Source organism: Rhizoctonia solani, chromosome 7 (genome assembly GCF_016906535.1).
Source record: "Rhizoctonia solani chromosome 7, complete sequence".
Classification (NCBI taxonomy): domain Eukaryota; kingdom Fungi; phylum Basidiomycota; class Agaricomycetes; order Cantharellales; family Ceratobasidiaceae; genus Rhizoctonia; species Rhizoctonia solani.
Window position 1 is genome coordinate 751390 of NC_057376.1, and position 11405 is coordinate 762794.

At 45.8% G+C, this 11405-nt stretch overlaps 3 protein-coding genes across 3 annotated transcripts; all 3 read left to right on the top strand.

The window, feature by feature from the left end:
* Positions 1–1486: 1486 nt before the first annotated feature.
* On the top strand, positions 1487–4619 carry RhiXN_06404 (transporter, small conductance mechanosensitive ion channel (MscS) family protein; the record flags this gene model as incomplete). Its single annotated transcript, XM_043326220.1, has 14 exons — positions 1487–1925; positions 1981–2051; positions 2462–2604; positions 2653–2838; positions 2889–2903; positions 2960–3032; positions 3086–3237; positions 3297–3384; positions 3442–3490; positions 3541–3604; positions 3656–3800; positions 3856–4021; positions 4079–4156; positions 4210–4619. The coding sequence occupies 14 exons, from the start codon at positions 1487–1489 to the stop codon at positions 4617–4619; spliced, it is 2079 nt and encodes a 692-aa protein (XP_043181652.1).
* A 170-nt stretch (positions 4620–4789) lies between these two features.
* RhiXN_06405 (Serine/threonine-protein kinase) lies at positions 4790–6546 on the top strand (the record flags this gene model as incomplete). The annotated part of the gene is made up of 5 exons (XM_043326221.1): positions 4790–5116; positions 5195–5302; positions 5358–5974; positions 6003–6096; positions 6151–6546. 5 exons carry the CDS (start codon positions 4790–4792, stop codon positions 6544–6546), a joined length of 1542 nt encoding a protein of 513 aa, XP_043181653.1.
* A 3734-nt stretch (positions 6547–10280) lies between these two features.
* RhiXN_06406 (carbohydrate esterase family 16 protein) lies at positions 10281–11266 on the top strand (the record flags this gene model as incomplete). The annotated part of the gene is made up of 5 exons (XM_043326222.1): positions 10281–10378; positions 10442–10750; positions 10807–10816; positions 10868–10922; positions 10983–11266. 5 exons carry the CDS (start codon positions 10281–10283, stop codon positions 11264–11266), a joined length of 756 nt encoding a protein of 251 aa, XP_043181654.1.
* Positions 11267–11405: the final 139 nt, after the last annotated feature.

Genomic DNA, 11405 nt, shown 5'->3' on the forward strand with positions numbered 1-11405 from the left:
CGCGATGGTATGATAAGATATTCTGGATGCAATCCGACCATTCGTGGCCATGGCTTGAGATGTAGTATCGTTCGGAGCACCAGATTGGTGAGCTTTGAGGAAGGAGGATAGCATCCGCAGCCCATTTTTCACCGTTGTATGACCGAAAAGTTAAGTCTGAGTTTAAGGTTTGTGCGTAGAAAGTCGGCTGGGATAAGACCTGGGCGATATGGCTGCGGGGTAGCAACGGCTCGCGCATTGGGGGGACGAGTAGGACCCACTCTGTTTTAGCAAAGAGTCGCGCCAGATTGATATATGCATTGGTGTTTGACAGCCAAGTCTGTGTCGATATCAATACGACCGTGCCCTTTAGCCAGAAATTTTTGTGAACAATCCTAACAATATCTTTAGTTAGCTCCCGGAACGCCAAAGAATCGGGCATATGGCTGGTTGTAACGAGTACTGAAATGGGATCTAGGTTTGAATTCAAAAAAAAAAATCCTGGGTCCAGCCTCGTGAGCAACTCAAGAGCCAATTCACTTACGCCATCAAGCCTAACCCAACTCTCAAGCGCTTCTATATGCGTGTCATCTATCCAGACGCAGCTTGTAATCTCCGATTTTCCTTGCTTATTCTCCTGTCTATGGCTGTTAAACATGATTCGGACTGCGTTTGGAGCCAAGTAGCCGATATGAGGCGACAGTTTTGAAAACATGAAAGATGTGGACATGGTTGCATATACGTCTTCGCCTATCCCACCCCGGGTGGATTCGGTTAACTCATGGATATCGGAGCAGTGATATACGCACGAGAGGAAGAAGTCCAGGATGGAAACTGATATTGGTACCCGGATCCCAAGGACAGATGATTTCCATCGAATAACCAGCGACAGAGCGCTAGTGGATTAAACGTGAATAAGCTGAAGAGTACGTATAGTATAAGTACCAATCGAACGCAGACATGAACGTAGGAAGCCTGTCGGGGGATCCAAGGTACGAGGTACCACCACACGTGAAATCGAGCTATAGAGAGAATCCCGTTGTTTCGAATCCTTCGGAGTTCTTGGTCAGGTTCGATATTCATATTTCGCGTCATTAATGAGGTAGTTAGGCTAGGGGTGCTTGAGAATGAGAGGAATTCGGGGTTTGTATCTCCGGATTTAGTTTTATCCATGGATACCCAGCCCTTTCGTACTCGACGATTAGCCATGGATGAACTAGTTTGCTCCATGGCTTCAATTCTATCAGTCGTAGCTGTGTACATTCACGGTTCTGGAAGGATTATCGCTATATAGGGGAGTCACGTGACATCAGGGTCGTGTCTGGGCTGTCGCTCGCTGGTCGCTATGATTTTTTGATCGAAACCAAATTCATGCCATAACTGCCGTCATCTTTGTGGGTACCCGAAACGGCTATTTAGTTTGGACGCGAACAACGACGCGTTGATTTTTTCTTTTTCTCTTTGCACCTGAGCAAAGCCACAGTCTTTACAGTTGACCACAGCAGCCATGTCGAACCTGGGCAAGCAGCCCGCTGTGGAACAGTACCATTCGATTGACTTAGAGAATCCTGGCGATATTCCTACCCACTCACCACCCACCAGTCACATGCAGTACCAGCCTATGCCTGATCCCATCTCGGACTCATATTCTGTCCACTCAACAGTCCCTCTTAATACCGGATACAAAATGGATACAATTCCACCAATGCCTGAGCCTTCCGCAGCACGTATAGTTGAACCGTCGCCAAGCTATCTTCCTCGCTATCCTCCGAATAGACAGGACTCCTATGCAGATAGCAATCATAGCGCAGGCGCTAGTGCAGCTGGGACAGGTCCTGGTGGATTTGTTCGTTTGAAAGACCGCGAAAATGAAAAATCAACCAGGCCTCACCATCCTCGAAACCAAAGCTGGGATTTCCTCTCTGGTATTACCAAAGATATTGACGGTCAGTTATCTCCTTGATTCTTCGCTTTTTTTATTCGCTAAAGACTAGTTTGTAGGCTTTGATACCAGAAACGCAAGCCAGGCCCACCTGCAGTTTGCCGAAGGCGACATCCCCAAAAATAGACTTGTTAGGTTCTATACGTATCTACTGAATTTGTCGATTGTCACTCGTTGGTTCCTACATTGTTCCGGTCGTTGGACTTTTGGATTCCGGTATACTACATCACCCTTCCACACCGCACACATTTGGGGCGTATATCTCAAGTGGTGGAGCATCTGGTTTACTGTATGCTGGGTTGGCTGGTGGGCAGCATTGGCAGTCGCGATGGCGATGCCTGTGGTCCTGCGTAATACTCTGGGGTTGTCGCCGTTGGCTTGAGGAGGTATATTGAATGGCTCACGGTACGTTATACCGCGACGAGTATCCCACTCACAGCCTGCTGAACTTTTTTGAAGGCTCTTCAACGCTATATAGCTTTCTTCGCTTGGACCTTAGCTCAATGGATTGCTTTCACGCAACTCATTGTTCAAAATCAGCCTGACCTTGACCCAAATGATCCGGGGGCAGTTGCGCGGCAAGCAGACAATGCCGGCAACCTCCAGTTGATCCAAAAGATTCTATTCGGCCTTATGCTTTGCGCAGCCATACTCTTAGGAGAGAAGTTTGCTATCCAGTGGATGTAAGTAAACATTGCATTAAATCCCACTCTAGAGCTCATTGTTTCCAGTGCGTACAAGTTCCACGAGCGCTCCTATGCGGAACGAATTGCGGCGCAAAGATTCAGACAGGTTGTCTTACAACGTTATACAAATACTCGTCTGAAATTCCTGGTCGAAGCGACACTCTCAAAGACAGCCAAGCGGCCGCCCTTCCGTTTCAACCCCAAAAAACTACTAAGAGGGGTGATTAAGGGGTGAAAGGTGTCGCATCACACACAACAACAGCACTAGGAAACGTTGCTAGCGAGATTGCTGGCAGGTGCGTACACTCTCAGTTGTCCCATCGTAGCCTTACTTAAGCTATGGTTACTTTAGCTCCGTACTTCAACCCAATTCTCCTGCTGCCATGGTTGCCACCGCTCTGTCATCAGCCAACAAAACTCGCTTGGTATGCTCCATACCAACCGGCTTGTAATTTTCTCCAACTAACTTTGAATTCAGCTGGCTCGCAGGATCTTCTATTCATTTGTACAACCTGGGGCAAACACACTTGTCATTACCGATATCGCTCAGTACTTCCCTGATCACGAAATGACTGAAATTGCTTTTGGCATGTTCGATAAGACGGAAACCACGATGCTACGCGAGACGAGGTGGAAATAGCTTGCTTGGAAGTTCATCGTGAACGGCTTGCCCTGGCGAATTCTATGAGGGATATTGATTCGGCTGTGGGCCGGTTGGATAACATTTTGATGAGTTTCTATTTCATCATTGCTGCATTGGTTATCGCTGTGACGCTGGTAAGGAAGCTTTCATCAACCCAACAATTAGTGCCACCGCTAAATTAATATTCGCAGGAAGCGAAGCTCACCACGCTGCTCACTGGCGCTGGCTCACTAGTGCTTGGTAAAAATCTTTGCCCCATTTGAGTAATTAGCAAGCTTACCGTTCCACAGGTCTGTCATGGCTCATTGGTGCATCGGCATCTGAGGTCCTTACGTCCGTTATCTTCCTGTTTATGTGAGCCTCCTTTGCACACATAGCGCGGCAGTGTTATTGACAAATCCAAAGAAAACATCCTTATGACGTTGGAGATCGTGTCGACATTGACAAAGGATCATACATTGTCAAGGAAATGCGTCTTCTAAGCACAGTTTTCATAGACGTAACGCGTGGGTGTCTAGTCCAGGCACCTAATGCTGGGCTCAGCACTCAGGTAAGTGTCGCCAGCTACCCGCAATCGACCGGCTATTAATCGCATATACTTAAAGTTCATCTCGAATATACAACGCAGTGGCCCTATGTCCGAGACTTTTGTTTTCGACGTTGCATACGATACAGAGTTTGAGCAAATAGAGGCGTTGCGCAGTCGCATGCTTGCATTTGTCCAATCTCATCGGCGAGACTACCAGCCGACATTTGATATCGTGGTTTCAGGTATTGTGTTTTCACATGCCTTGGGCGGCCTTGCAGTATTACTCACATTTCTCGAAGATATCCCGGGACAGGAGAAGATGACGTTAAAGGCTGATATCCTGTACAAATCGAACTGGCAGCAAGGGGCACTAAAAAGTAAGATTCCTTTGCTAGGCACTCAGGGTTATAGCCTGATCATTTTTTTTAAGCTAAACGTAGGAATAAATGGATGTGTGCTCTGAAAACAGCCATGGCCGAACTCAAGGTCTACGGTCCAACGGGGGATCCTTCGGCTAAACCAGGACCCACGAAGTACACACAGGTACCATGGGAAGAGGTCAAGGAAATGGAACGGACTGAAATGCCACTTCCTGACCTATCAACTAATGAACCGCGTATACCGCGCGGGGAGTGGTCCTTCACGGATCAGGATGCTATGATCCTAGACCGAAGGCAGGATGTATTTGACGAGGCAGACGATTATAGTTTTATGCCTACGGCCCAAACACGATCTGGGCAGGATCTCCGTCAAAGAAGGATGACTCGAGGAGTTGGAGAAACAGGAGAAGCCATAGAAATGTCTAGGTCGAGAGCATCCATGCCTAGAGCCAGACGTTAATATTGTATGATAATTATATGCCAATCAATCCCTATATAATTTTAGAGCGCTCCGGTTCGTTGCTGTTTACAGTGTTCAAAGTCACGTGTGAAACCTAAAAAGGGTTCCATAACTGATCTTAGTCTGACCCACTCCACAACAACAAACATCTCCCCCTCGACTCCCTCATCATGCATCGCCGAAAATCTCAGGTTTCTGTAGAGCTTCTGCATGCCCCGCTCTCCAAACGCGACGATAACAAGGTCCCCACATCAATTCGCGTTGACCGAAAACCGCCGAAAGCTCGACCGTCGCTTATGATGGTGAGCGTGGAGATACCAGTCAAAGGGTCGTCTTCCTCCAAGTTGAAGAACAAGGTCCAAGACCAGAACGTGGAACCTACCCCAGAAAATGAGGATAGAACACTCAAGCGCAAAAGGAGTATATCAGATCCAACAAATAATAGCATCGTAGACACGAAAAAGAAAGGCCCTGAGCGAGGGCAGTCGAACAAGAAGGTCAGAAACCTATTCAATTTTCATTCCACGAGCCACTGACGAGATTCTTTATTGGACTGGACCGGATGGGGAACACAGACATCTGTCCAAAATAAGCCCGCTGAAGTTGTGGTGCCGCTTCCGCAGCCAAGGTGGATATCCATCTCCACGGATGTGTCATACGATGAGATTATGCAAAGGATGCAGGTCTGTGAAGCTTTCCCATCAGTTCGATCGTCGAACAGTACTTACAAACCTCCAGTTGAGGGAATTCTTAGCCAGGTTCCAGCCGTTGACAAAGCTTGCTCAAGTCCATCTGGATACTTTGTCCCGGATATCTATTCCGACACGTCAATACATCCCTAGAGTTACTCTAAAAGCTGTCCTTTTGGCGCTCGTGGATCTAGTAGGAGCTGATGCTCCGCCCAAGCTGCGGCAAGGATGCCAGACTGCACTTCGGCACATTCGGAATGCTAAAGGAGACCTTGCCATAACTTGGGACGCCCTTTCCGAGCTACGCGAGACTTGTTACTCTGAACTTCCTAATCCGGATCACCCACCTATTACTGATAGCGGCGTGGTGGATGACGAAATTGAAGATGAGAATGAAGACCAAGGCAGAGTTACCCGCCAAGCATCACGACTTTCTCGAGCCTCTCAACCATCCCCACCTCCCAAAGATGATTCGTTTAGCTATCAATTAGTTTGTGGAGGACAATTCCTGCCAATTTTGGTATTTCTGGCCGAACTAGCTCTCCAAACACCCAGTGTGCGCGCCGATGTAGATTATGGTATGCGCAGCTTATCTGTCGCAGCACATAAAACGCATACAACCAAGTTGGCCGAGGAAAAATCTCGTTGGAACGACCAGCGCCAAAAGTTTGCATCAGTGCTTACCGCGCTTCAGTCCACCCGGTCCCAGGAAAAAGAAGCTGCTAATGCGCAAGGTACACGCACACGGGGTTCACCGACCGCCGCAAAAATCAAATATCAAATCCAAGGTAAGCACGCTTCCGCAAATTTTGGTTGCGCTGTCCCAACTCATGTGGTTCTAGCGAAAGGCTGCTGATGCCGATCATCAACGCATACTGCGAAAGCTATCGATTTCATACAATTTAGAGCTCCGTGCGTGTGCTGGCAGGGGGACATACCTTGGGTCAGATCAATCGGGAAGACAATATTTTGCTCTTGCACTGGCTCCCAAATCGACACGCAACGAAAACCGATGGGATTATTGGTCTACATTTATTTCTTGCTGGGGACCAGAGGCTGATGGAATGGACTGTCGCTGGTATGGTTTCGACGACCCATCCGAAATCAGACTTTTGGCCAGCGTACTAGAGCATGGGATAGGGCGGGGCCCGAGTCTCGTAAAGGACAAAGATCCTCTTATCAAATCACTGCTTAGTTATGCAGAATTCCTAGATGATCGTATCACGATCGAAGATTAGTCCAGCAATATAATTATTGTTTATCCCAATATGTATATTCTTCTTTGACCATCCTAATAGATCATGTTAATAGCACCTTACACGACTGCCACTTTGCTGTGATCACTCTCAGTAGTCTTGGTTCAGATGGAATTCAACAACTTTATCGCGATTATTATTTATGAACCACCCAAAAAACTCAAATCAATTTCGTGATTATCGCATGTTCTTGTGATCAGTGTTCCGAGCCTGATCCCAAGGACAGCCGCTAGGATATGTTCACACTGAGGTAAAGCGAACCAAGTTAGTGAGCCTGTTTGATGTCGATGGTTGAAAATGGATTTATCGGACCAACCATTTGCCCTTCCACGGACATAAGAAGCCGCGTAAGGTAGGTCTCACATGAACACCAGATTGTGGCAATTCCTGGATCTAACACAGTGGTGTCTATGCTGTTTCCCTCATCCTTGACATCAATTCGAACGTCCATAAGGTCAAGAAAAACGTGATGTACGCCGTTGGAGCCGGTCACTTGGATGAATTCTCGGTTTTGATGCACCAGCCGGATAACTAACATGAGATAAGTAGGGAAGCAAGCACAAACTTCCCTATTTAGGCGCGCAGAAGAAACAGCTTTCTTAGGGCTTACCCTTCCCTCTATCTATCAAATTTAATGCCTCGAGGAATGTATGCTGAAAAATTCTGTGAAGCGACACCACCATATCTTCTTTTATATATAATATTGGTAAGCATTTGCTTCACTTTGAGGAAAGGGCTCACGTTCTCCACAATCTCTTATTTCTGATATAATGGCATTTGCTATTTGACTTGTAGCGGGGTCCATGGTAGGATCTTATTGGATCGCAAGCGAGCCAAAAATTTCCTCAGTGACGTTTGACGATCGTAATCTCATTGCTCTACAGCTTTAAGCGCCCACAACATGAACAAGCTCTCACTGGTTCCGAGTTGAAACTTGCCTCAACATGGAGAAAGTTACAATCTGTATACATAAATGACTATCTACATGCACTTAGACATACTTCACAATCTCTTCCCTTTATGTCTGTTATCAGATTTTGCGGCGAGAGCCTCCTGTGCAATAAGATGAATAATTGTGTAAATTAGCCTCAGTCTTCAATCTTCTCTACCCTAAACAATAAGTATGCCCTGTGACTCACGATTGAAGGCAGTTCTCTTGGCATCTATCAGGAGGACAAGTCGCGGAGTGGAATTGGCTAAACACACAAAGCGGGTCGTTGCAATCCAACTGCAACGGAACATAAACAATGCTATCAAAAGATGAAGTAGCACATTGAATAATAGGCTTACTGCGTTTATTTTTACTCTATAGACGTGCTCGCATCTGTATCTATGACGAGTCTAAGTAACTGAACCATTGGATTAGAATATTGATACTTGATAACTTACTTTACCCACTCGACAAGGTCAAAGCACATTTTAACGCTTTGTTGGCGTGTAAATGGATGCTCGTGTATGCGTTTACTTTCTCATCCACTTCAAATTTATACTTGTCGGAACAATCCATACTGTATTAGTTAGACAGGATGCAAACGTTTAAACATTCTAACGTGCCACACGGTCCGTCTCCTGTATGCACCGCGTGAGTAATGAAATTAGAACACTGTAGACATAGACCCTACTCATCAGTGGATTTCGTGACGGTCTTGATCTGCGAGTCTCCCTTGAGTGGGTTCATTGAGTTAGCAAGGGCTCCGACTCCAAGCCCAGCTGCTATATCAGGTAGACGAGATCTACTGATCAGGCTTGAAAACTTGGTTACCTCCTTCTGGAGCTAAGATCTTCATGGTAAAATCCTCATAGCTATCACTAGATAAAGGATAATTTTGCTACGGAACTTGGAGGTCGTAAAACTTATGAGCCGATCTAGCCGGAGTCCAATCGATTGTCACATATAGCAGTCGTTACGGCGTTTATATCCCTCTGATTCACTGCGTACAACTCAGCATGAGTCCCAAGGGCTTATACTACCAAATATCCTGCTTTATTCTCTGCGGGCTCCGTAATTTATATCATGATTTTATTCGGTTATCACATAAATTCAAGTTGGCACTTTATCTTACTCGGTAGATACATGACAATAAAGCCTTGGCCGGCCATGCGATCTTGCTCGGTGGCGTGGCCTTGGTAACAACTGCCCCTCAAGCCCTTGCCGCCGTTTTACTGTTCTCAGAGCTCTTTCATATTGTCTACTACCCTATACTGCTGTGTACTCATCCGGAAAAAAATCTAGCTTAAGCGCAAGTACGGTGCAACCCAATTGCAAAAATACGGATCTTCTGGACAAGAAATGCCGCGCTTTATATGCGGATGGTTGGTAGAGTCTCAGTACCGTTTTTGTCAACACGCATTTCTAACTCACCTCTGCGTGTCTTCCAGATACGTTCTCTGTGTTCTTGGTATCAACGCTTGAACCACCCCCCCCCAGGGGACATAATGCGGACTTTCCGTACTTTTGAGGTTCACAATGAAACTGAAGGATCCTCTTACAGCTAATCCCAATATATATTTCATGTCTTGTAGATTCGTGCATCTCCACTAGAGGTCCAGCAACCGAGAGTTTGGCATGGTTTCCAAATAAATATATGGTGCATGAAAGATGCTCGTATTTCAGTGGCCCGCTGTAAGCTCTAGAATCGTAAACACTTTCTCTCATCTTTTATAATTATGAGGGTGTTGTTTAATGATAACATATCTATATCCTCTCTCACATGGCATGTATTGTGATTTGCGTGTATGTGCTACTACCATGAGGATACTGTTGCAACAGCAACAGTTGCGCATGTTTCCTATGGCTGTTTAGTGCTCATTTCAGCGAGTTATCAATTACTCGCATACATAGGGAATAACTTTGTCAGACCCTCAGTTAGAAATGCCTTAAGCCACTGCAGGTGTGGAGGATCAAAGCGCTGCTCCTAATGGAATTTAATACACTTCGGTTAGTCGGAGTGCGATTTATATCACGTACAATGCATATATTTGACGGTCCACCATAATCAGCATTCTTCAATACACAGGAGCATACGTTGCTTCTTGGTTGCTGTCCCGGCGGTTGTTTCAACAATGCTCAACCCCATTCCTACCGAGGCCTAAACAGTCATTATGGTTGAATGCACCCTTCATAATGCCTGCATTGATAATTCGCTGATTGAAGGGAATACTAGAGCTAGTATAGTACATGCATCCAGCAGCATGTTGAATTCAGATAAATCAGTAAGGATTCGTTACGATAGGAGCTTGGCAACTCCTTTCGTAAGTGTAGTCACGACCATTAACATTGGTTTCATGGTTACCATGGTCGATAGGTTGCTACTCCTCGGGCACAATGTTTGGCGGACTAAATGATATTTACGCGTTCTCTTGATGCATAGTTTCAGTATATTTATATTCAAATACTACCACACTAGAAGTTTGGGATCTATTACTGAGATGTATTGCATCTTGCTAGATCCACTACAGACTTCCACATGGGCTGATTACAATTAATCATTTAATATAGATTTCCGGCGTTCTTTATCCCCATTAGGCCAAATTATTACGATTCGGCACCAGCTTCCCTATAGGTGATTTAGATGTAAATTCCTCTGGCACGAAGAGTGTTTCTCCGTTGCCACGTAGATGCCCAGAGAGTACTTATAATGACCATCACATTGGGGAAACAAAGACTCCTACCAATATCTGCACCAACACCCTCAACCAGGTCGGAATCTCTTACGATGAAGGCAACAAAAGTTGTTCTCCTGGCTGCTTCATTTGGATTAGCACAATGCGCTGATTGGGTTAACTTCAAGTCGGTGAAGTATCTTTTTGTCTTGTAAGTAAAAACTCCATTGGTCCGGAATTCAATTATTGAGATCGACTCATAACCCCCTCAAAGTGGTGATTCTTACTCCACAGTTGGTTTTCGGAGCACCTCTCCTGTTCCGAACCCAACCAATCCTATTGGGCTCAAGTATCCAGGGACCACCATTACAAAGGGCGAGAACTGGGCTGGAGTCCTCACCACAAAGGTTAACGAGTCATTGATTCTCACCTGGGACTATGCTGTCAGCGGACAACAAGTCACCGGAGTCGTAAAACAAATTGGAGAACAGTTTATTCCCACAGCAGGAAAACGGCCTTCATGGTGTCCTTGGAATGCTACGAACTCACTTTTCGTTACTTGGATCGGTATCAATGATATCAAGTTCGTCTATCTCATCCAAATCTGCTGTTTTGAGTACTGATCTTCCTATGATTCAGCCGTGGAGTTGTGAGTGAGCGGCTGCCAATGCTATTTGGGCTTCAACACGATTTGTACCAGAATGGGGCCCGTAATTTCTTGTTCCTAAACCTCCCTCCTTTCGACCGTGCACCAGGTGTGTTTTAACCATATTACTGCGGGATCTGTCTTACCCAGCTCGCTACTTATCTTTCAGGTGCGGGCTACAGTCAACAAGTCAAGGGCGAGATCGCCAAATGGAATACTGCCCTTCCTACACACATTGCAAACTTCACTGCGACTCACAAGGGTGCGACTGCATTCTTATATGATACACAAGTACTGTGGGACGAGTTTTACGCAAAGCCGGATGCATTCAACATAACCAACCCTGATACAATTAAGGGAGGGCTGTGGTACGACGAGTATCATCCTTCCACAGAAATCCAGAGAGTTATTGGACAAAGGGTTGCCAAGTTCTTAAAGTCTAAATCTCGCTAGAAAATATATGTATACAGCACGTAATTTTTTTTCCAATCTGATCATGCTTTCGTTGCGCTGGAATGGAAAGTGTGGGTGCATTTAGCCAGGCGCCAAGATTGAGTATGAAACATATATGGCAGATTTGAATCATTCATGT